Here is a 26,634-nt window from a genome sequence, read left to right as displayed (position 1 = left end):
CTGCTGGAATTTTCCAGCTGCCTGCTAGATGTCTTGTCTTCACACAAAAAAAGCCCAACATATCTTAAGTTAAATATATTGCCTCTAAACCAGCTTCTGCTTGTAATTATTTTTCTTTTCTGGTTCCTGGTGGTTATCTTAATCACCATGGCTTAAAGATCTTAGAATCACCTTTTATTTCTCCCCTGATCCCTGCTGGTGAAGATGATAAATTCTGTGTATTCGTGGTTTGCAATCTCTCCCTCTCAGACTCTTTTTTGGCAGGGGGTGGTTTCCATTGCTACTACCCTAATGTACTTTTTTGGATTTCTAACTAAGGTGATTTTAATGACCTTGCATTTTTGAAGTCATGCAATTTTGAAGCTTTCCTCAATAAAAATAAATTTTAAAGCACAGCTGTGACCTTGTTTTTTGCCTGCTTAAGACTTACTCAACCTTCCCCTTCCCCCTTGCACGTATAGGTGTTTCTGAATGTGCTTTCCAAAGTCCAGCTAATATTCTACAGTGGTTGGGCAGATAATTTGGTAGTTTCAAGGAAAAAGGAATAAAAATATCCATAAACTTTCCACAAATTAAACTGTAAGAATTTATGAGTTGTCTGCATTTCACTAACAGAGTGTTACAGGCATACCTCATTTTATTGCTCTTTGTTTTATCGTGCTTTGCAGATACTGTGTTTTTACAAACTGAACATTTCTGGCAGGCTTGTGTCAAGCAAGTCTATTCGTGCCATTTTTCCAAGAGCATTTGCTCACTCTGTCTGTGGCACATTTTGGTAATTCTCACAACATTTCAAACTTTTTCATTATTATTATATTTGTTGTGGTCATCTGTGATCAGTGATCTTTGTTGTTAGTACTATGGCTTGGTGTAGGCTCAGATGATGGTTAGCAGTTTTTAGCAATAAAGCATTTTTAGTTGAAGTATGCATGTTGGGGTTTTTTTTAGATATAATGCTCTTGCACACTGAGGAGATGACCGTGTAGTGTAGACACAACTTTTGTCAGCGCTGGGAAACCAATTTGTGTGACTCATTTTATTGCGATATTTGCTTTATTGTGTGGTCTTTATTTTGCAATATCTCTGAGGTACACCTTGATAGTTTCTCTCAGCTGACCTTCCTTTGCTTAATTTGTGTGCTATTACTTATATTTCTTCTACAAATCTAATAAATATACAGCATCATAAATGTGAGAAGTGACCATGATTTTAGTACAGAGATTAAATTATACAGGCTGGGATATGTGAATATTAGAATGTGGTGATTTCATAAAAGATCTAAATAAGAAAACCACTGGATAGACAATTGGACTTACTAGACAAAGACTTTAAATTATCTCTCTTAAATATGCTCAAAGAGCCAAAGGAAACCAGGAGAATGATGTCTCAACCAATAGAGAATATCAGTATAGAGTTGCAGATTATAAAATGGAACTAAACTAGTGTTTTCTAATGTGAATGTTGTGAATTTTTCCAGTGGTAGAAAAGAACAGAACAAGATATGGATCAAAGTTGCACCCCATCAATATCACAATATTATGCTTTGGGAGCAAAGCAGAATGAACTGTTCGCAGATTCCTCTCTTGAAAAACACTGTCACAACCTGTAAATTTTTTTAGTAGTTCTGGATGTGGAGGAGTAAATATTATGATGAAATGCTAGTGGACCCCTGCTTTCTTCAGTAGAAGAAGTACTTTGATTTCTGAGTTTTAATCCTGCTTCTGCCTATATAAGCGCAAACCACTCATCAGCCTTGCAGACCAGTTAGCCTTGGTGACTCACACTGTAGGAGAAGACGCTGTTCCTTGCATTCTGGATCATTTGGTGCACCATGCTGCTGACCGGAAAATGCCGTGGAGCAGGGCAGAGGCCGCAGTGGGTGGACACGAGTAGCCCTGGTCATGGAGGAGAGTGGGCAGGCAGTAACAGGTCTCAGCGGGACAGTCTCACCAAACCAAGGTCACTGCAAAATGTGGGGTTGGCGGTTCTCTTTATTGTGTTGTACAGAAAAAGTGGGCAGGAGTTTGTGCTTTTTTTGCATGAAAGTAAACTGGTTAATGTTGGGAAAGGTGAGTGCATAAATTCCTTTAATGAAGGATGAACTAAAAGCATTTTTAATGACAATGACAGTTGCCTTAGAGGCTATTTCTGTGTTTGGGGTGTTGGGGGAATAGGCATGGTCCTTCGTCTCCCCTCCCAGCTCAGATAGGCACACACCACCTGAGGCTTAAGGGAAAGGAGATCACTGCCCAGCTTGGGAACAAAGTTAAGTGGGTACCTTTTAGATCTAAAACATAAACAATTCAAAAGGGGAAATGACCAGCCTGAAGGAACCCCTTACCCCACTGAGGGAAGAGAGAAGGAGAGTGGAAAGGAATGAAGACGATTAGATGTGAGGAAGCAGGTGTGAAGGATCATGCTCCCAGAGGTCCTGTCCTCAAACTAAGTCCACAGTAGGAAGCTTGACAGAACCCTTCATTCCCATTCAGGTGTCTGATGTGAAAGGTGTGCTTAGAGTGGGTGCCTGGAGAGGAGACTGCCCACCCCAGGAGAAGTCACTAAATCCTGCTGTTGCTGCAGTGCAAAGATGTGGTGTGCCAGAGACCCCACATCAGCCCCAGATGGCGTGCGAGGAGAAGCAGGAGCTGCTGCGGGCACCAAGGATGGATGCAGGGGTTAGGGCGTGGAGCGGCGGGTGTGGGCAGGGCATCACACGTGGGGCGGGAGGAAGAGCATCAGCGTGTGGTGATGAGGCACGTCCCGACTCACCTGCCACAGATCCCCACAGAGCAGAGCGGAAGCTGCCTGACTGGTCGCGCTAAAGACGGGGAGGTGGTCCCCATCTCCACTGCCTGCTGGGTCAGCAGGAAGGGAGGCAGATCCCTGTGAAGATTTTGAAGCTGAAGGTGACAGAAATAAAATCCTGAATTGACTGAGAAACCCACGAATTGGACTGAGTTCTCTGAAATGATTAGATTGATTTTTTACATTGGACAGAATAGGAGCTCAAGAGAGAAAATTAGATTGAGTTAGAAAAAAATGCGTTTTTCATACCTGAGGCCATAACCGAGAAATTCATAACTGCAGTGTGATTCCAGCTGCTTTGCCCAAGTAGCTTATCTGAGACACAGTCTGTAAGCTGCTGGCTTGTGAAAGGGGCTCTCCCCAACTCAGCATTGTCAAGTTGGGAGCTTGCAATCAGCCACAGAGGGAGCGTTTACACCGCAGGAATTGACAGGTGCTGTAAAGCAGGACTTCCCCCTAGAGGACAAGTTATTAAACCCTTACCAGCATACCTGGACTTACCTCTCATGAGCCAAGATCTCACAATGTTGGGAGAAAGATGTTAGAATTTCTTTTAAAAACTGAACTGTGATGCAAAAGACATGAACCAAAAGAGTCTGACATGTTCCCAGTGCTTGATTGTTTGTTGCTCAAAAACATAACTCCATAAATGTTGTTTTGGGTATTCATAGTGCATATGTGTTCTTCTCAGTGACATTTAAATTGAGTTAAGGTTTTTTTTCTTTAATAAATATCAAGAGTGAGAAGTTAAACCAATTAGCTATGGAAGCTGCCCATACACACCAAACTATATAGCTTGGTAAAAGATTACAAATACCATCTTCTTGTAAAACAGTGTGAAGAATCATGCATATTATTAGTGATCTTAAAATAGTGTTTATTCTGTACATTTGAAAACAGGGCTGGTGCTCTTTATTAAGTTTTCTAAAATTGGTGATCCACATGTGTGCCAAACACAAAACACATACTAGATGGTCCTCAGATGCTGAAAATTTGATGGCTGTTTTCTTAGCTTTGAATGGAGATCTTTCTGCAACCTGGTTCAGCTCTCCTTTCTTGTCGTAATGCCCACTGCCCTCTCCAGGCCCACTCACTCCCTTCAGCCTGGTTACTGCCGTCCTGAGAAATGGGCCTTGCACTTGTCTGCCCTCACATCATCCCTCTGCTCACCCCCTTCCTTTTGACCTTTCAAGATCCCACCTTAGAGCCTGCATGAAAGATGTCTGTTCCCCTGATCACTCAGCCAGCACTCTTCCCATCCCAAACTTCATTAGTTTGTGTTCCGTTTCTGTTCCTCATAACACATGTCTTTCCCGCCGACGTGCCATCTTATTCTTTCATAAAGGATGAAGTCTGTGAAGGTGGAAGCCACATCGTATGTGACGAAGAACAGGCTCTGAAGGTGGACCCTGTTCAGGGTTTTGCCCGATTTACTACAGCTTCTGTGACCTTTCACAAGTGACTTTACCTCCCCTTGCATCAGTCTCCTCATGTGTAAAATGGGAAAAATAATAGTTTCTATCACTTAGGCTGATTGTGAGAATCAGGTAAGTTAGGACAGTGAAGGACTTAGTACATCAGAGAACACATAGGTGATTTCTATTCTAACTAGCAGGTCTGGAGTCATTCCTAGCATTTCTTTTGTTCTTTATAAAGTGACGTATAGTTGATTTACAATACTGTTAGTTTGAAGTGTGCAGCAAAGTGATGCAGTTATATATTTCTTTCAAATTTCTTCCATTATAGTTTATTAGAAGATATTGAAGATACTGAATATAGTTCCCTGTGCTATACAGTAGGGCCTTGTTGTTTATCTGTTTTATATGTAGTAGTGTGTATATGTTAATCCCAAATGCCTAATTTATCCCTTCCCAAACCTTCCTTTTCCCCTTTGGTAACCATAAGTTTGTTTTCTATGTGTGTGAGTCTATATCTGTTTTGTCAATAAGTTCATTTGTATTATTTTTTAGATTCCACATATAAGTGATATGTAATATTTGTCTTTGTCTGACTTACTTCACTTAATATGATCATCTCTAGGTCCATCCGTGTTGCTGCAAATGGCAGTATTTCATTCTTTTTATGGCCAAGTAATATTCCATTGTGTGTGTGTGTGTGTGTGTGTGTGTGTGTGTGTGTGTGTGTGTGTATGTCACATTTTCTTTATCCAGTCGTCTGTCGATGGACATTTAGGTTGCTTCCATGCCTTGGCTATTGTAAATAGTGCTGCTGTGAACATTGGGGGTATGTATGTTTTCAAACTAGAGTCTTTGTCTTTTCCAGCTACACCTTTTCATTATGCAGTGCCGATGGATATGTTGATCAGGATTTAGGATGTAAATTTTGGGTATTAATGATGGTGATTAGAAGGATATTGATAGTTCCTTGTGTAGAGGAGTTTTCTCTGTGTGAAGAGTTTGTGTGTAATGTAGTACTGAAAACCATGACTAGTCTTTGTGATTAGGGAGATAAATTCTATATACTTTATTATGAGGAATGACATTTATGGATTTTAAAGAAGGTGGTATTTTATAACCTTCCAGTTTCTTGTGCTTAATAATTTTTCTTAAGAATTGGAAATATCCTAAATTTCATAGCCTCTCCTTCATTCAACTTTTAACATCCCATTTCTGTCTTCTTCCTATGTTGAAAGGTATGAGGGGCTGTCTGTTTATTAGATTGTTCAAAAATATGAAATCTAACCACTTTGTAATCTACACACAAACTACAGTAATTTAAATTTTAAGATATTTAATTATGTTGACACTTTATTACATTAATATAGCCAATATTCATTTATTCATTGGCATAATTGCAGATAACTCCAAAAAAAAAAGATGGATGGAAATCAATCAGAGCTATATCTTAGGAAAGCGATGACATAAAGAGAGATCCTGTAAGATCCTTTGGTATGTCGACCTTGCTCATTAAAAAGTCTGTCATTTTACTTTGTTACTAGAAAGCAAAACTCTTACAGACCCTTTGACCTTCTGAAGTCATCTCAGAATCTGCTGTATTTCAGTTGCTCGGAGTTTGGCTGTATTAGAACCATAGCAGTTCAGCTGATGGCAGGCCTCACTGTCACGTCTGAGCAGCACACAAACCTTTTTACAAGTAGGTTTCAAATACGACAGCAGTATTCTAATATGGAACTTGAGTCTTAGTTATTAATTTAACAAACATAAGTAAACTATCTTATCTCATATTACAAAGTTCTTATAGCTAGATTATGGGAGAGGCGGCATTTGAGCTGCAACTGAGAGATGGAGGAAACAGTCCTGGCGGAGAGGCACAGGAATAAGTATAACTCAAATAAAATTGTGGAGAATGAGAACAGATTTCAGACAAAAATGGACTCTTTTCTGAGGCTCCAATACCAGACTGAAGTTGCATTAGATGCTGTGCTAAAAAGGATGCTTTTTGCAACCAGGAGAAAGATTACTCAACCTGCTTTTACCAAAACAACTCTGGGAACAATGGCAAAAAAAAAAAAAAAAAAAAAAAAGACTGGTTATCTAAAAGACACATACTGAAGATTTTTAGGAAGGGTAGGCCATCAGGCCCAGAACACAATTTCCTGATTCCCTCTCTGAATCCTATAACCATATGCAAATCCCCCGGGCCTTGCCTATTTCATGTTCCTCACCCTCTGAAGACCTGCCCCTGTGCTGAAGTGACTCACTCACAACATTCTGACTTCTTCTTGCTTCCTTGTGATTCCCGTTCCTTCAGTTTTACTCTTTCAGATTCCCTTCCACTGATGGCTCTTCACTCTCCGCCCCGCCACCCAGAAGTTTCCCAAGCTGCCAGCCTTGGCTTTGTCCTCTCCCTTCTCCTGCCCTCCCAGCGTCTCATGTCTAAGGAGTTATCCACAGGTCCTCAGTTCTGCCAGTTCTGCCTACCTAAGATCTCTCAAATGCTTTCATGTCTTTGTCATTCTTTCATTCCCTCACTTCAAAGTCATACCCCCAGTAACTGAAAATAAATACAGAAAATAAGTTTTTAACTGAATAGTTGACATAATAAGGGCTCAAACTAAGGTAGGAATCGCAAAAAAGCAAGAAAGGGGCACAAAAAATCACTGTGGAGGTAATATTGACCAAATTTGGCAATTTCTACACATAGAGAAATTTCTGTTATTGAAGGGGAATAATTAGAAATGATTTTTATATTTTAGTCTGAGTGACTTGGAGATTGGAATGACGTGGCCATCTGGTTTTGACAGGAGGGAAGGCATCCATTTTTGGAATGTGGAGTTTGAGATATCTATAGGGCATCCATGAATAGACGTATAGGGAGCATTTAGGATCTGAGATACAGATTTCAAAGGGAAGTCAGAGCTAAAAATAAAGATTCAGGCTCATCATCCGAAAACAAAAAAATTAATTATTGCAGCCAGAGGCATGAGAAATGTAGTCCACTGAGAATGTAATGTGAAAGAGGAGAGGAGAGTTGTGGTAGCTTCTCAACAAAAGTAGAGAAAGGGAGCTCTATGAAGGATGCTGAAAAGGGCTGGGCGGAGGGGTGAGAAGAAACTCAAGAAGTCACTGTGTCACCTGGAGCTAAAGGGGGGACTTGCTCTAAGTGATGAAATTTTGGTCATGAAACCTTTCCTGATGGTTTTATTTGCAGCTTATTTATTGACCTAGATAGATATTTTAAAGATACAGGATGTCAGAGCAAAAGCAAAAAGCTGTTGTTCTTTTTTATGAAAGCATCACTTACCAAGAATTATGTAAATCATGAATCCGTTGTTGAAACTCTAAATGTAGATCATCTGGGGGATCCCCTTATATATAACATCCATACAATCATACTGTCCCTCCTGTTTTTATGTGAAGGAGCCTAAAATCCTAGGAAGTTTGTATCCAGGCTTCTATAGAGTTTTGCAAAAAAATTTTTTTTACAAAAGGCAATTAGGACGCCACAGTTTTCTTCTACTCAGTTACACATCTGATGAAGGAAAAATTGGTGCCTTAAATAAAAATATGAAGTTCTTGACATTTATGTTTGGCAAGCTCAGCTGACTCTGAAAATACTACATTCATATTTCCTAAACTTATGAATTGCTAATTTTTAAAACCACTTTGTTGAGGTACGATTGATATGCAGAGGACTGTACGTATTTATATGCAACTTGATGAGTTTGGAGATAAGTATATATCCACGACACCGTCACCATAATCAAAGCCATAAACTTACTCATCACCTCCGAAAGTTTCTTTCTACCCTATCAATCTATGTATCTATGTATTTATTTTTCTTAAAAATTAAAATTTTGGTGGTAATTTAAAAAATTAAAATGCATAATTCTGAACTCCAAAGGTACATTCCAAACAGTATCAATAAATTGACCTTTATTTTTTTTTTCAGAAAAAGAAGATAGTAAAAACAACAATTGCAACATAATAATCCACGTTGATAATTGACTTTCCATTTTGCTTATCAAAGTGTTCTTCAGAGTCATTATAGCTGTCCTCATGAACATGCACTGAGCTGCTTCTGCTAAGATGCTGTTTTTCAGTTGCCACGCTCTCCCGTGTGGCGACAGTGTGCGGGAAGACGCAGTGGTGTGAGTGAGAGTCACAGCACTGCCAGGAGCGATTTGAAATTGGCTGGGCACCAACATGACCTACTTTTGGGGGTCCATCTTTTCCGATCCAGAAAATGTTTGCGTTAACCCTCATTCCCAGCTGGAAGCCCTACTTTATTTTGACTCAGTGGATCAATATACACTGGGAACCGTGCACCATGACAGGTGGCCTGACAGTCATGTGAAAGGCCTCATTGGTTTGAGTGGAAATGAGGTGGCTTTGTGAGACTTTCTTTTTATCAAAAAGAACAGTTTAGAACTTTCCATTTTACATTACAAATAGAAATAAATGGAGATAAACAGAGCAAAATGATGTTTTTTCTCTCTTCTGCTTGGGCTTCCCCACTTTTCACATCCTGAAGGACTCGATCTTTCTCCTTAAAAATAAGATGATTTTTATCTTGGTGAAGCCAGGGCACTATGTGCCTATTCTTTCTAATATAGAATAATTGGTGATGTATAATTTTAGAAAGTCTTTATTGCTCAGTATAGGTGATACAATGACAAAGTGACAAGTTTATAACCATAGGCTAAAATCAGATTAATAAATAAAAGAGCTTAACTGGAAAAAAATCATCCAGCAGTGGTTTGTTACATTTACATCTATTTGGACTCTTCTGTATTTTGGCACAATAAACTATCCCAAAATCAAATATGCTGAAACTTGATTTGTTTTCTATAATGAGGTAAAGAAACTTTTAAACACATGTAATAATTTAGGGTAGGTTAAAAATCTAGATGTATGACAATCACTGGCAAAATTAATGGTCATGTATCACAATTTTGACAAAAATCTCATAAGAGCATATTTTCCCCTATATTTTAAAAATAAAATTGTAACCCTTGTGTGCTCCTATATTTGTACATAGGCCAGGAGCCAGATGGAGCTGGCTTGGGTGCTCAGATGTTAGAGGAAGCGATTCATTTGTATAGTGAAAGAGTCTGCAATCAAAAGCATTTCTAGAATTGAATGTGCACAGTAAGGAATATTGTACCTGCTGGCTTCAGACACTGAATTCTATTTGTATCCTACTCCACTATGCTATTGTAGAACATTATAACTATTAAAGCCAGTAGATTTTGTGTATGTGTGTCTGTGTGTGTGTATTGATGTGTTTATTTCTGTCTGCTTTGTACCAAAAATCTTTGTGATGCCTAATGGATGCTGAGTGATTCTGCTCTAGAATGCAGACCTGACTGTGTCAGTGCTATGCATATGGCAAAATATTTTTTGAATCAGATAGATATAATCAATTCTGGTTGACCAGCCGTGTACGCATGCAAGTGACATTGTTCTTGACAATCCACATACAGTTTTAGAAAATTATGACTTATTTAAAATGCATAAGCAGCAGTTTGGGGGATGTTAAGCATGCACACAAAATATTCTTAAAGATAGTATCTTCTAATCATTTATATCTGAAATACTGGTTGATCTGATTTTCTCAAGCCAGTTTCAAACCTCTGAGTCTGCAAGTTATGTTAGTAGTTGAGAAGTAACATGGAAACACTGCATATTTTTCAGTATTTTAAAAAGTTCATCATATGGAGTATTGTTTTAAGATGACAGAGATCGTGTTTACTCTTCAGTCCAGAGACTGTTTCCATGAGTGCCCACTTATCAGATCACCTCAAACCTCCTATCCTCTGCTGGGTAAATTGGCCTTCTTTGGTTGTGTCAGTCTCTTCCAGGTAAATGCTCAGACCTTCTGATTTCCTAATATTTTCTCTGTTCCTTTACAAAATGGCCATTGGCATAGAGGAACTCAGAAGACGCCATGGTGTGGTTGGGCTTCCCTGGCATATGTTGGTTATTGTGTTGATGTCCACACAGGATCACTGTTTGGATCCTCATGTCCCAGGTCAGTGATACCTGCTGAGCGTGATTTGGTTGATCTTAACCCTGAATATTGACATACACTGCCACATGTAGTGGCCAGTTTGTCCCTTTGACTATTCTCTTGGCAAAGGCCATCATCTTCTCTGGCTGGGCCCCATGGCACTTCTTGTTGCTGTTGGGATTCCCTCAAGCTGGCTGTGACATTCTTTTGGTTGATGGGGAGAGCAGGTGTGTGGTAGTCTCTGGGTACTGTCCCTAGCATGAAGAATCCCTCTGGTTAGCCCTGTTCAGACCCTCATTCACTTCTAAGCATTGTTCTTTATCTCCTTAGACTGTGATTGTGTAATGGTTTCTGGGGATCATGACTCATTAGGTGGAAAAATGAAAAACGCATTGTTCTAATAAAAAAAAAAACATTATCTCCTGTCAAAGAAAAATTACACTGGATTGAGTTAAACAGACAAGAAAGACTTTATTCAAGACTGTAACAGTGGAGGGTCAAGACTTTTGCAATAGGGAAGGAAAACTGAACACAACTCTGTTGAACCAAAGGTGGGAAAATTTTTAAACACTAAACTGAGCTAGTGGAAAAGTACTGGAGAGCATCAGGGGAAAGTTGGTCAGCGTGATTAGGCCATTTGTGTTTGCTAATTGGTGCTTGTGGAAGTTAGGCTCCTGCCCTCCCATGGAGTCTGGGAGACAGGGGCGCTATCTTTCTTGATGACTACATTTCAGAGGAATGACTCAGGTCCTTGAGAAAAACATTCTTGAATTGTAAAACTGTGAAGAGGCTTGATGAAGATTTACATCTCAAGGGGCAGAGAAACAATTTATAACTGCAACTTCCCTAAATTAAATGCTCTGAGAAAAGAGGTCAGGGGGTGCCTATGGTCAGGAAAAAACCTGTCTAAAGTTTAGTCAAGCTGAGGGGAAAGTTAAGGCTATCTTGGTCATAGGCATCACTAATCATTTTTCCCATTGCCTGTGAAATAAAGTTTCCACAGAATAATACTTAAAAAGGACTAAATCATGGAATTAAATAAAGAGTGTGTATTCAAGACTTAATTCAACAAATAACTAAGCCTAGAGGTAAACATATCTCATTAAGTGGAATCATGATGCTGTATTAATATGTTTTAGCATTTTTACACACTGGGAAAACATTGAATGATTCAATCAGTCAAATGCCTGGAATTGATTTTGCACTTTTTATCTTTCTGCTGTACTGTGCCCTAGTATTGCTGGCTTTTCCAATCATTACTTGGAAATAATGTCTGTTGGGTACAAAAGAGCAGCTTCGGTTTCTTGACCCACGAGTGATATGAGGACATTTGACTCATGACAGCTTATCATCTCCCTCAGGCTGGGGAAGATATAAAAAAAAGGTAGGGAAGCAAAAAATGGTTTTTCAATCTCTGGGATATTGTCAGTATGCTCTTTGTGATGCATGAGGTCATTTACTGAAATGACCTGCCTCACTGTGGTGGATCTAAATCAAGACTTTTAGAAAAGTAGTGTAATGGTGTTAGAAAGCCAAACATGGGCCAGTCCTGATTCTCATCTGAGTTTGTAGACATCATGTGCTCAAAGTCATTTTTCCGAAACTACTAATTTGAATGAAATAAAACTGGCTGTGGCAAAAAAAATTAAAGCACAGAATTTGTTGTTTTTGTAATTTTATTTTAGTATTCTAGAGGAAATTTGACTGTCCCAAAATTTGCACATCAAATATACAAATCACAGTGCCTGAGCAGAGAAAGGATGTAAATATTTACTGATCAATCCACTGAATTGTTGAAGACTTCAGAAATGTTTGATCTGGCAATACAAGAAGTAGGACTGAAAGTCAGGCTGCCAATTTTCTGGGAGGAGAAATTGATCAACAGCAAAGAACTTAAACCTACAAGAATTTAGTGAGGTATTATTAATTTAGAACCTTGCTGGGGAGATGAACTGAAAAGCTCCTCTTTTTCGTTGTATCACAAGATCCAAAAACCAAGCAATAAGTATATTTAGGAAATGTAGTTTACACGTGATTAAACTGTGTAATTTTGAGACAGGTGATAGACATTTTGTGTACATGTGCATGATGTGTATGTGTGCACCAAGTGCATAAGCTTTCTCTTTGAGGACTTCATTGAAAACACCATTCTACCAAGAGAAGTGTCCTGTGCTTTTGCTTAGTTTGGCTCCAGCTCTGCCACTAGTTTGGTGTATGAATTTACAGGTTTATACCCATATGACTGTGGAGTTTTTTATTCCCTTATGCAGTAAGTATTTATTAAGTGTCTACAGTGTGTCAGTCAGTGTGCTAGATGCTTAGGATCTAGGATCTATCAATTAGCAAAACAGGCAAAGACTCTAGGCCTCACTGAGCTTATATTCTAATAGGGCAAGGTAAAGGATAAACAAATAGAATAAATAAGAAATGTATGTATAAAGATGTCAATATCTGACAAAAATGAAGAAGTGGTTAAGATTAAGATGATTGGGAGCAGGATTGCTGGGCAGAAGGAATTTGAATAAGGGAGCCCAGGAGACGCAAACTTGTATAAGGGCGATCACAACTGAGCAAAGACTTGCTGGCAGCAAAGATGTTAACCCTTCTATCTCAGAGAAGAGCACTCCAGGCAGAGAGGATATCCTAACAAAGCATGGACTGGGCGATAGGAGGATGCTGTTTGCTCAGAGAACCTCAAGGAGGCCATTGTTGATGGAGGGGAGTGAGCTGGGAAGAGGAGGACAGGAGGTCAGATCTGGGCTGGGAGCCGTGCCCAGAGGCAGGTCATATAGGAATCTGAAGGCTGTATAGTAATGACTCTATCTTTCATTGTATGTGAAAGTGAGAGTTACTGCAGCTTTTTGAGCCTAGAATACTATTTTAAGCCTGCTGTGTAGGGCATAGAGTCTCAGTGAGCAAAGGAAGAAGCAGGGAGACCTGTTAGGTTGCTTTGGCAGGAACCAGGGCTGGAATGGTGTGGCTTTTAGGAAAGGAGTACCAGTGAAGATGGAGGGACCCTCCAACTCTGGAGAGGTGAGTGGCCCTGACGGTGTTTTCTGTTGGTTTGGTAGAATGGTGAGAGAGAAAGAGAAGGGTCAAGCACAACTCCATTTTTTTTTTCTTTTTTGTCCTGGGTAACTAACTGCAAGAGTGGAATCATCATAGACTGGGCAGGAGAAGTATGCGAATAGAGTAGGATTTGGGGGGAAAAAGAGGGGCTTGGTTCAGGAAATATATCAAGTAGGGAGTAAATATACAAGTCTGAAGTTTAGGGAAGAGGTGGGAGGTGGGGAGGTAAATTAGGGAGCTATCGTCAGGTGATACTTAAGTCCGTGAGGCCAAAAGAGGCCACCAGGGGATGAGTGCAGGTTGTGAAGGAGCAGGGCACAGGACTGAGCCTTGGAGCATCTCAGCCTTAAGAGGGAGGAGACGAAAGGAAGAACCAGCAATGCAGACTGAGAAGGAGCAACTAGTAAACTAAGAAGAAAATTAAGGGAATGAGCTTTTGTGGAAGTGAAGTGAACAGAGAATATCAAGGTATTGGGAGTAGTGGAAAGTATCAAATGTCACTGATAGGCCAAGTGGTGGGAAGACTGAAATCGGACCATTCCATTCAGTGACAGGAAATTCTTTGGTAACCTTGACAAGAGCAGTTTGAATTGAGTGGCATGGACTGAAAGTCTCATTGGAATTGGCCTAAGAGAGAATGAGATGAGAAATATTGGAAAGAGTGAATATGGATATCTTATTTGAATTAATATCTTATGTCAAATAAAAAGCAGAAAAAAATTGAGTGAAGCAAGAAGTTTTTTTTTTTCCTTTTAAAGTGGGAAAAAAACAACAACTCACATGTACATTAATGGGAATGATCCACTGAGGAGAGAAAAAATAATGAAAGAGAGGAGGATTGCTGTCGCAGCGGTCTGAGCAGGTGCAGCACTAGTGGAACAGGCTGGCTAGTAGCTCACGTGCCTGGGAAGCGCAGGGCATGCACTGCAGGCCCAGTGGACCTGGTGCCGACCCAGCCGTTGGAACTGGGTCTCACCTCATCTCTCAAGTCCACTTGGCTCGACGCTACTTCCCTCAGGTTTCCCACAATGATCGCTCCTACACAGCTCGATGCCTGATTCCCATCCTTTCAGCATTCACAGCAGGAAAGACAGTCTTCCTCCCATAGTCCCAGCACAATCCTGGAATTGCCCCACTGGCCTGGCTCAGCTGACCTGGCCATCCCTGTACCAGTTGCTGTGACCAGGTGCGGCACTGCCAAGATTCAGGAGTGTCCGTGTGCAAAGATGAGCCAGGCACGCGGCATGAATTGTGTCATATTTCCTCCCGGCGAAAAGAGCTGCACCAGTAAAAATACAGTGCTTGATAAGATTCTAAATGGTGGTCCCGGGACACTGCAAACCATTTTAGGGAGCCAGACAAGTACTGGCACGATATTCTTTGTTTCTTTACATTATTGTAATTTAATGTCAAGATCAAGATGAGCCGGGCAAACTAACACTTTCAGTGAAGTGTAAGTGATTTCTAGATGAAATCACTTGTGAAAAAAAACACGTGTGACAATTTTATTTTATTTATTTTTTGATAAATGTTTATTTTATTTTTTACTTTATTATTGAAGTATAGCTGATTTACAGTGTCACGTTAGTTTCTGAGGTGCAGCGTAGTGATTCAGATATATATATCCCTTTTCATATTCTATTTCATTACAGAGTATTACAAGATATTGAGTATAGTTCCCAGTAGGACCTTGTTGTTTATCTGTTTTATATATAGTAATGTGTATCTGCAAATCCCAAACTCCCAGTTTATCCCTCCTCTCCTCTCCCCCTGGTAACCATGTTTGTTTTCTATGCCTATGACAATTTTAATTAAGCCAATTATTTTCTAGAAATGTAGATGCTCTAATGGTGGCAAAGACTGTCATTCAACTATGTTCATTTATGTTTTGTGTCCTTGAACATCTGTGTCCATTTACACTTTAAATCTTGAGAAAGAAATATGACTCCCCTTTCTGTGGTTCCAACCTTTGCAATGTTGACAGACTCTGACACCTCACCTTCACTGAGGACCACCAGGAGTGGCAGTCATGCCATCTTTAATATTAGTAGGGAATAGAAGTGATTCTTTTCTATATTTTAAGTCTCCAACCAAGAGTATTTTTTCTTCAGTTTTTCTTTTACTTCCGTGAAATTGTAAGATGTGCCCTCCATGTGCAGAACTAAATATTGGTGCTGCCTGGTAGATGGGATGTAAGAGTTTTACATATAATTCAGCCAGCTAGCTATTTCTATTTAAATAACACTGAATGTATTATTTGAAGTTATTCTTGGAATAAAATATACCACTCTGGGGCAATAATAGTTGTATAATTATTTCAAGGGTAAAGAATGAAAAAGGAGGCAATTTTAAAAAATGAGATCCTAACAGATTAAAATCATTTAAAAGGTAATTTCTCATCTATACCAAAATACTTTGTATAATATTGGGAAATTTTACTTAGCCTCTGTAAATCTCTTTTTGTAAATTTTTATTTGAAAAGAAGAGAGGTTAAAACATGTTTCATCTCACTAGGTACTTTTAATAATTAAGTTTAATATGGTACATAAAATTTCTGGTAGCATACTTAGCATATAATAGGCAATGGATAATTTTTAGTTCGCTCTTCTTTCCTGGCAGTTCATAGCAACATGTGTTATAGAAGCCAGTTCCTTTGGAACCTGATTTTTAAAAGTGGTAGGCAACAGATACAAGAGATCCTTTGATTGTGGTCATTCAATAACTAAATTTTTTCAAAGCTTAGCTTTACTGTGATCGGAACTCTTTGGAGTCAATAGCAGTAATAATTGTTTTATAATTCAAAAAGTAACAACCACCATATCCTCACATGCCTGCTGTGTGTGAGAGAAATCAATAGGCACTAACTGTGCTTTTTAAATTTACATCTCATAGCGCTACTGCAACACTTAATTTTTAAAAGTCTCATCAGTGGGGAGAGGGGTTTTATTTTTAAGTGTGAGTTTTCATGCTGTGATACGAAGATGCAAGAAATGGTTCTGTTTGAATAAATTTATGACATTTTATTAAGCCAAGTCTCAGTAACAAGGCCAAGGCAGGAAAAGAAAGAGGATGGAATAGGGGAAGGAAGCCTGTGATATGGGGAAGAACATGAGTGGAGGGACAAGTCTCTTTGTTTTGTGGGTTGTGTCAGCAACCATGGAACAGTGGGGTTATGGGAAGATGGTCACTGGTGTCACATTGGTCTACTGTGATGTTGGAAATGTTGGCATATTGAAAGTATCACTAAGGACAAATAACACCCAATCAGCAACTGAAAGGTTTAATTAATAAATATTCACTTTATTTTGTATTAATTCAGGGTTAACAATTTGCTGGAGTTAGCCATCATTTTCTCCATTGAAAAAGTAAAAATGACAGTAATGTGTCTCCAGAAGACTAGACGGTTTGGCAGTGGCCATTCAGCTGGTGTAGCTGAACCTCAGCTGCAGTTGTATTTTCAGTTAATGTCACTGTTGTCCCTACATGTCATCATAGGCTGGCACTACCAAAGTGTGCCAAGTTCTGTATCCATGTCTGTATATCTATATCTGTCTCTGTGTATTTGCATTTTCCATATTACTGTTCAACGTTTGTTTTAAAATTAGAACAAGCATAACACCCCATCACACACTTAGACCGTATGTGTCTGCAGAGCCACACAGTTGAAAACCCGGTAGGAATCTCTGGATTCCCTGTGGCCGAATTATCCTGCTGAAATTACTTGGTAATGCCTAGGAGCGGCTGAATTTCCATTACTTTATTGGTGCACCTCGTTAATGATATCACTTGATTAGCATATCAGTAGTACCTTTTCGCCACAGGTGAGAAATTGAAATGTTCAAGGTCAATTAACTGCGAATGTTTCAAGTCGGTTAGTGCAGCTGTGACGGTGAGCGATGCTGGGAAGAGGGGCGGTCAGTGAGAGGCTCCTCTTGCTCCTGATGAGAATTGATGATCCAATTTTAACTCACTGGAATCACACCGATTCTTCTTCTTCTTTTTTTTTTTTTTCACCGTGCTTCTCTCTTGTGTCCATGTTTTAAATACTGGTCTGTAAAGAAGTGTCAAAATGCCAGAAAAATATTATAAAATTCTGTATTAAAAATGGATCTTCATTACTGCCTTTAGACCATTAAAATTAACCAGAAAGAGCAAGAAGCAAAATAACCAGCACTTTTCCGAGGTATAAGTTGATGGAGCTAAAATTCCAAATGTAGAAATTTCAGGTAAAGATGATGGCTGGCTCGGGGCACTTCATTCATCCTTTTTCAACTTTTCTGTGTAAAAAAATGATAAAAATACAGAGAGGCAGTTGCGGCTATGTTGCAGTTGGGCCAAGGATGCGTGGTTAACGTCAGGCCCCAGGAGACCGTCAGCTTCCAAGCTTTCGATAGGCCCTGAGGCAGGACAGTAAGATCAGAAAGGACGCGGGGGTTGGGGGAAGCTTGCACCCGCTGCCCCCTTACTTCAGAGACACGGTCATTTGTTAACTCCAGGGGGGAAGGTTTTTTGGGTAAAAAAAGTGTGTAGTCTAAAGACAATGTATGAGGTAATCTTGGGAACCGTCCCCTGATACAAGCAGGAGGTAGTGTGGTACTGTCGAGAGAGAACATTGTTGTCATAGAATTCTTTTTTCAAAATACTTTCTTGACTCAGTTTGAGGCCCTGACTAGAAAACAGTCAGTTCCCCTTCCTGAGCAGCTGCTTACCTCCAGACCCAGCCACGTCCCTGACTGGGCTCACATGCTCTGTGACCGCCGTGTGTCATCCTTAATTGTTCTGGAGCTGGGTCCCCGACACCTGGATGAGCCCCTTCAGGTTGGCCGGTCCACAGGGAGCTCACAAAGCCTCGCCAAGCCCTCCCTCCCTGTCTTGCATCAGCTGCCCCCTGCGGCTTCCGCTTGTTGCCCTTTCTGTGGGTGCACCCCTGGAGGGGCCCTGCCTGCCAGTCTTCTCTTCCGTGGAGCTGTAAGTGGCACAGAGTTCTGCCTTTCGTCTCAGAGTGTCACTGTGTTGTGCCTGCCACCCAGAGGATTTTTAAATCTTATAAAACAGTTGTTAACGCACACATGTCCCTTTAGGTCTGACAATGGCATACCATAGTAGTACACCTGCCACACCATGTAGATCTGTGCCACGCCAGGGTAGCAAACACTTACTGGGTATCTCTTTGTGCTAGGGCCTGATTCAGGGTTTATAAAACAGGGCATGGATGCCAAGAATAATGCTTGAATAAAAACTGTATATAAATTAATGGTCATCTCTATCTAAAATGTCAGCACTTATTAGAGCCTTAAGGTAGATGACAGAAGAACAGGGGAAAGAAAACATGTACTAAGATTCTTATTTGGTATGTTATATAACAGATACTATATTTTAATGGTTATTGAATACTAGATAGTCATGGATTCAAGAATGAGTTAAATTGTATTTCATGACTTTTACAGTGATTACTTATTATTTACAAAATAAGCAATGTTAGTATTACTTAAAATAAATAAATTCCCAAATAAAGCATTATTATAGTAAATTGGAAGAATGAAACATCTTACTAGGACATACATTAGGTAGTCAAATCTGTAATCTCCTAGTGTGCATTGGATAAAACCAAACAATAAATTCTGCTCTATCCATACCACCTTGACTATACAACAAACTCCTGTTTTTTTTTTTTTTTTTCTAACCTCTGTGTGCTGAAACACAACTTGCTCTATGATGTTTTCCATGGCTTTCCCATCCCCTATACTCTCACCCACCACTCCCTTTCCCAGGTAGGTAGGATACAACCAGTGGATGTACTGAAAACTGGCTGAGGTGGGAGTGGGTACTGATTTGTAGAGTTTGCCAATTTTCTTGGTTTAAATACTCCCACCAGGGCCAGTTGCAAAGATGGCTATGTTTACCCATCAGCTTGCAAAATTCCTGAAAATTTAATCGTTTAAATTGCACACACTGTTGCAAGCCAGTTACCCCTGGATAGACCTCTCCAGCATTTACTGTGTTACTGTTGCCTGCACCTGCCTCACCATTAACATTTTTCATGTTGTGTTTCAAACGTGCTTTCAATGTCTGTTCCTCCCCTAAGACTGCAGACACAGTGAAAGCAGGAACTGTTCCTTGATCATCTTTGTATTCCTGAGCTTAATGCTGTACTTCTTTCCCAGGAGCCTAAACATGATCAGAAAGGGAGTTTTCTAGTCCTGCTGTAGTGTGAAGGTAAATCAAGCCCCGGGCCAAGGGACAGAAGGCCAAATCATTACGTAGTCATGCATGTGGGCAGTAAATATGCTAGCTCCAAGTGTTGACATGGATGTCTGCCTATTGGATTAAGCACTTAAAACACTGAATGAGTTTAACCTCATTGAATTAAGCTTCCCAGTGTCAGAAGGTTGTAACAACTAGAAATGAGCATAATTAAACACAGGCTCCATCCGTTTACATTACATTCTTGTTTTTCTGTATTCTTCTACAATTAAGGGAAGTTTCAAATTTTGGAAATTTGACTTTCTAAATTTCCATAGAGCAATACAGTCTTAATTGGCATTTCTAGTTCACTAATAGATTTTTAATGAATTCTTCTTTGCCAATTTCTCCTGTTTCTGTTTTCACAAAAGGAGCTGGTGGCTGGTCTCCACTTGTGTCAAACAAATACCAGTGGTTGCAGATTGACCTCGGAGAGAGAATGGAGATCACCGCTGTGGCCACTCAAGGGGGATATGGGAGCTCCAACTGGGTGACCAGCTACCTCCTGATGTTCAGTGACAGTGGCAGAAACTGGAAGCAGTATCGGCAAGAGGACAGCATCTGGGTATGTTTCTTTATTAGAATACACAGTCTCTCAGAGAAAGACGCACAGTCATCCCTGCATGCTGTTTATGAGTCTCTTTAAGTCTAGAAACAGAATCTTCAGAATTACTTAAGAAACATTTTTCAAGAGAAGAGGTATTAATATTCATTTTCTAGTATATATTATGGTATAATTTATGAAAATTCTAACTGTAAACTTACTTCACAGAGTCCTCAGAAATAGAAAAAAAAATCTTACTAGTCCACAAAATAGTGTGGAAGTCTAGGAAGTAAACAAAACCTGTATAAAAAATGTTAAGCTTTGCCCAGTAACGTAGTAGTTTTGCATTGTCTTTATTTAAGGTTAGTGCAAAGAATTTATTCCTTTTATTTCCTTTGATGACTGAGATTTCTGAATTAATCTCTTTCTCTCTAGTATGTGGAGGTTTTTATATATAATATTTGGAATATTTATATATGTTATATGTACACATATACATATATATATATGATTTGTATATAAACTTGAAAAGTCTTTTCAAGTGTGTTAAGTGTGTAAAATGCTGTGTTTTGTGGACAAGGGCACAGCTGTTATAAGAGAGACTGACAGGGAGGCAGTTTTTAACACAGTGGGTGGTATTTGTAGTTGACTGATGGTGTATAAACACCCAATGGAAGAAGGAAGCTGAAGGAGGTTTGCTTGGTGATGAAGACAGGACTTCTTTGTTAGTGTAGAAAAGTATTAGTTTGGATCTTATGTGAGCCAGGGACAACATAGTGCAATCAAAAAACTTTTTTAAAAAAAATTTTCCTCTGGCTGAGCTGCTGGAACCAAAGAAAATGAGTAACTTAATGAAGCATCATTCTTAGCATACAGATAATTTGGAAGCCTATTTGGGCACATAATGACAATTTTCTTTGATCAGTCAGTGGCCTTTCTTTTGAAACTTCCTACAACTCTGTTAGACATGATAAACTCATTGAAGAAATGGACTGTGATTTATTCACCTTTGTATCTCTAAAGCACTTGGTGGCCATTCAGCACATGCTTATTGATGTAAGTGTAATTGAGAAGATGTAGTCCTGCTCTTTCTCTAGAGAGAACAACAGTCAGGCTGGAAGAAGTTTTCTATAAGCATTTTTAAGAAAAGCTGCCTTGAAGTCCAAAGCAAGTTGAAGTTCTGTATAAGAGCGGAAAAAATGGGTACTATGGTTGAATTAATTCCATGAAAACCATTCAAACTAGGGATAATATAAATAGTAATTATGAACCAAGAGCAATGAAAGCTTAATGAGGTATTTATTTTAACTAGGTGTTTGGATTATCTTTTACTCTTTTTTCTAAATTAAGCATTGGATTTTAAACTAGATAAGTAGTGGCTAATTCATGCTAATATTTATCTGTGTTAAGTAAAATGTATGTTTTTGACATTTTTTTGAATGATAGATTAACCATGAAAATTAATCATTTTTCATTAATCAAGTCTGAGGAAAGCCAAACCTAGAAAGTACTATTTGCCTTCTGTTGCTTTCTTATTAAAGGTGAGGTGCGCAGGGTGGAATAGCGATGTGAGTGAAATCCTCAATTAATCCAAGCCAATCATTGTAAAGACAGATGCCATCTATCCAAATTACCTGTTAAGGTAATACTAGATTTTAGGCTATGTTATAATTTGTTGGCTTATTCACTGTTTTTCCCCCTTGAGTGTGAGTACCCTGAAAACAGAGGCCCTTTCTTCCAACCTTTCATCCCAGCATCCCCAATCTTAACAGTACCTGGCATGTTGCAGGCTAATACTAAATGTTTATGGAATGAATGAATGGGGGAATGAGTGAATGAACCATCATGAAATGCACATTCTTGTAGGATACTTTTATGACCATAGCAACTGAAAGTGACCCCTTCCCCCTCCCGTCAACTCCTCCCTAAGCACTTTTATATTGTACCAGTTTAATATACTTAGAGTTAGAATGCTACACTTCTCTCTCCCCTGTCATTTTGAACTTTTTTATTGGGAGAGGGATTATCTCTCTCATCTCTGCATTTCTAGCTTTCAACACCCAGTGTGGCACATGACTTGATTAGTGAATTGGTGAAAAAAAATCAATCAGCGAATGAATAGATTTGAATACACTGATTTCCTAATCTGTGCCTAACTTTGTACAAAATTCTGTAATAAAAGAGCTCATGTTAATGTTGTGGAAAAGATAAAGCACCAGAGCAAACCAAAGAATGATTCAGAGGAGCATGCTAGTGTGTGGTAGACTCCCAGAGCTTTCGAAATTGACAGAATATGGAGATCACTATAGACTGAATTGTTCAAAGAGGAGAATTTACCTGGGTATTTTAAAAAGTATTAAAACTTAGATTATGGAAGGATTAAGGAAGCTATTCCATGAAGCTGGAAAAGTGTAAACAAAAGCACGGACACTGGAGATATCCAGAGATACGGTTTCCCATGTCATAACCAATGAAACTGTGGTCAGATTGGACGGTCAAGTTTGAGAAGGACTGGACTATAATTCTGGATATGGTAAAGAAAGTTGATGGATAACTCTGAACGTCAAGATCAAAATTGAGACTGTGCCCCAGATGCCCTGACCACACATAAAACGATTGTAAGGTTATTATACAGGTAAAACAGCCTCAGATCTTCACACACACACACACACACACAAACACACACACACACACACACACCCATACTCCCTGTTCATCCCAGGTAGGCTTGAAGTTCTGTTCTTATCACTCAGTTATTCAGGTCCCACTCTGAGGGAAGCCCCTCTCTGTGAATCTACAATTGACAAAGCAGGAAACAATGAAACATGGTGAATTGTGCTCTGGCTCTTGACATTTTCACCTGGAATAACACAGATCAATTTGGTTTGATTTTTTTTTTCAGCCAAAGAACAGTTTTTAATTGATGTACATAGTAAGGAATTTAACATTTTGTTACATGTAAAAAAACATGTATTTCCTAACTTCTTTTTCTTTTCTTTGGTCTTTTTTTTGGGCCCAGTTTTTCTGGATATTATGGGATGTATCCAAATTACACAAAACATGCCAATTTTCCTTAAGAGCTTCACAGTCTGCTCCAGATGATACAAATAAATCTATGAAAGTTAGGAAACACATAAGGCATTATACGAGTATGTGATGGAAAGAGGAAGAAAAGGCAGTTGTTGTAAGGTTGGAAACAAATAAAATAAAACCCATCAATGTGGATGGAAATGCTGCAGTGACAACTCCTCATTCTCCCTTAATTTATCCCTCCCAAAGCACTAGAGAGAACAATGACTTCTGTATACCTGAAAGAATTAATCAAATGCTCTGCTGCTTCTTGCAAATAATCTTTAAAAAAAGACAAAATATTTTATTTATTATCTATGCAGTCATGCATATATTTAATAGAACTATAAACTCAACAGATACATGATATTAAAAAATTACTCCTTAGAATAAAATTTATAGCCTAATACTCATAAATGCAATTTATACAAAGTACTCTACTAGATGGCATATAAATATTTTATAAAAAATTAGAAAATGCATGCTGCTGAAATTGTTCCTCTCAAACTGAAGACAAAATAAAATCCCTCAACCTCTATGATCAAGGCTTTTTAGCCAGTTTATTGTAAATGATTGGAAAAGGAAATGTAAGGTATAATTTTCACCCATTTAAGAACAATTGCTGAAATTTCATGAAACTAACATCTTAGAAATTATTTTAAGCAGATCAACATGTGCAGGAACTTTACAGCCAAATTATACAAATTCTCCCTTTAACACTGCAGACTATAGGGCAAAGAATTGGATGGTACTAATTTTATGAACTTTTATGAAATGAATCATATTTAAGTAAATGGGACTGTTAAGCACAATAGTTTACTTTTCTGTGGATTTCAATTGTATCTGATTTTTCAAACAAAAATCCATAATTTCATATTAGCATATTTTCTAAAGTTAGTATTACTGTTTTTAATTAGAAGTGTCAAATGTCATGGTTTTGGGTTTGGCTGGTGAAAGACACAGAGCCCCTATGACATGAATAGTCAATTAGACATAAGTATCACCTGTCACACAATATTCATGCCATTATTATCACTGTGAATGATTGAGTTGTCAACCTTATGTTCTAGACAGGGCAGAAACACCACCTGCAAAGATTTTAACATGTATTTATCTCTAGTCAAATAAATAAGTGACTGGGGGCGTTTAATAGAAAACCGAAAGAGCAGAAGTGTAAGCAGGGGGTGTGCAGTAAGCCTGGTGGACTCCCCGCTTCATGAGGCCCGTCTTTCCTGGACTTTTCCCTGTATTGAGCCCTTATTCTAGTGACCTAAGCCTACAAAAATCACGTGTGGTGATATAAAGTGTAAAAGTCCTGGTCCCGTGTCACTGTCAGCATGTCAAATCATCAAGCTTAATGCCTTGCAATCCTTGGCTCAGTACTTGGGCAAATGCCTGCAGAGTGCCTTAAGCTGCTTCTGCCTTCAACATTGCCTCTTCTTGAATGCCAAAAGGATGTTTTTATCGAAAGTCTGTATTATTTGTCTGTATCCTCAAGGAATCTCCTGTTTATATTTCTGACTGTGAGTTCTCCACCCTTTTGAAAATGATTACCCTAGTAGTGGATGGTTAAAGGTGGCTGCATTTGGGTTTTTAATGTGGCGTCAATCAGGATCAGCCCAGTTCATTTGCTAGGCGCCCTCTCTATCAAGCCACATTGTTTATTTCTCCTTGTTGCATCCATGTCCGTCCTATAGCATGCTCTGTCAGTCCCTTCTCACAATCTTCTTTAGGCACACGTATATCGGAAATTTATAGCAATATCTAATACACAAAAATTTTGTGAATGCCTATGAACTGTGGGTGCACACATACAATGGGATATAAGCTAAATGGTAATGCTGCTTCACATTCTTCCCATTGACCTGTCCCTAAGCAAGCTAAACACAGATAATTTGAAGAGAGTAATTAGAGTTAGCTGATTTGATTTGGTGCCCTCTTCAGAGTGCACAAGCGCATTCAGGTTATTCTCAAGTCATCAACCAGAGGTTGGCATGTTTTAAAAACGCTTCACAATTTGTTTCTCACATTTTACCATGTGCTAGTTCAGTGACCAAACATCACCCTCTTTTCTCCCTTCTTTCTTATTATTGCTGTGATGCAGCATCCTGGATGACTGCTTCTGACTTTTCTGATTCCCCAGGCCCAGGAGGCTACATTTGGAGAGCTTCTCTCTTGGAAGCAGTTCTGTCCTTTTGAAATGCTTCTTTATTGTCCTTTAAGACCCAGGCAACTAGGTCTTCTAGAACACTAGTGCATGAGTCTGTCTTTCCTATTTCACATTTTTAATTTTAATTTCCAAACTTATCAAGCATGAATCTATCAGAGAAGAGGACAGGAATATATATAAAGCTAGAAAAGAAGATCAGATTTGGCATTGATATAATATATTCCTTAAAAAGCTAAGAGAATTATTATTTTTAAAAAGATAATTCAGTAATGCACCTAACAATAAAATTAATTCTTAAAATCAGTAATTTATCTTCCTACATGAAAATAACTAGGTAGACAATATAAAAGAAATACATACTCCACTTACAATAGAACCAAAAATGAATAAATCTTTAAGAAAAACTGAAAAGAAATTGTAAAAGATCTATGAAAGAAATGAACAGATAGTGTATTTAACCGCAAGGACGTATTTGTTTTGAAATAAAAAACAATATTATACAGCTACTAATTCTACCTAAAACTCACAAAAGGGAAATCATTCTGAATTTCATACATAGTGACTATGAGAAAATAGAAAAGTTGGCAAAAATAACGGTAGTAAGGAGAATCTACATGTTAGGAAAATTTTACAAATCTTTGTTAATTAAAACACATTGGTACCGGCACATTAAAACATAGTGGAAGAACTAATTAGAATATCCATTACTAAGTCCAAACTCATTTAGAGTTTTGCCTAAGATGGATATAGCATTGAAAATATGTGAAGGAAAATTAGTCAATATGGAACTTGGTAAGGTGTAGTTTATAGAAAAACAAATAACTTTTTTTATATCAAAATAGATTCCAGATGAACTGAATATTTAAAAACAATACAGACACAGAAAAAAAAGTATTAAAAGGACAGTGTGTAATGTAATATTGGAAGGGGCATGTTTTTCTAAGCAAGAGAATTAAACCCAGATGCCACAAAGATGAAAAATTAGGTAGTATTTTAAAAACTGATAAAAAATAACATAAACAACATTTAAAGAAAGAGTATAAATTTTAGAAAATATTTCTAGCCTGTCTGATGGTAGTGCCCACTTTGATTCACCAGCAGCAGTGGTCTTGGGTTAAGTTTGATATTCGGACTGACTATGATTGAATAGACTGCGTTCACCTGCAAGTTGTCTTAGGTATAAGAAAGGATCAAGGACAAGCAACAGCAGAGCACGTGCAGCAGCAGCATAGTGGGTGCTCAGTTATGCTGAACAGCTTCCAAGTATCCCAGCAACTTGAATTGGGATAAAAAGAGTCAC

The 26,634-nt window shown here is 38.7% G+C and overlaps 1 protein-coding gene across 1 annotated transcript in view; it reads left to right on the top strand.

The window, feature by feature from the left end:
* CNTNAP4 (contactin associated protein family member 4) overlaps window positions 1-26,634 on the top strand; it is a 224,572-nt gene that overhangs the window by 50,937 nt on the left and 147,001 nt on the right. The window contains exon 3 of the mRNA XM_010997777.3: window positions 19,923-20,116. Within this exon, the coding sequence (XP_010996079.3) occupies window positions 19,923-20,116 (194 nt within the window). The remainder of the gene's footprint in view (window positions 1-19,922; window positions 20,117-26,634) is intronic.

The sequence above is a fragment of the Camelus dromedarius genome, chromosome 9, assembly GCF_036321535.1.
Source record: "Camelus dromedarius isolate mCamDro1 chromosome 9, mCamDro1.pat, whole genome shotgun sequence".
Classification (NCBI taxonomy): domain Eukaryota; kingdom Metazoa; phylum Chordata; class Mammalia; order Artiodactyla; family Camelidae; genus Camelus; species Camelus dromedarius.
This window is presented reverse-complemented; position numbering and strand designations above follow the sequence as displayed.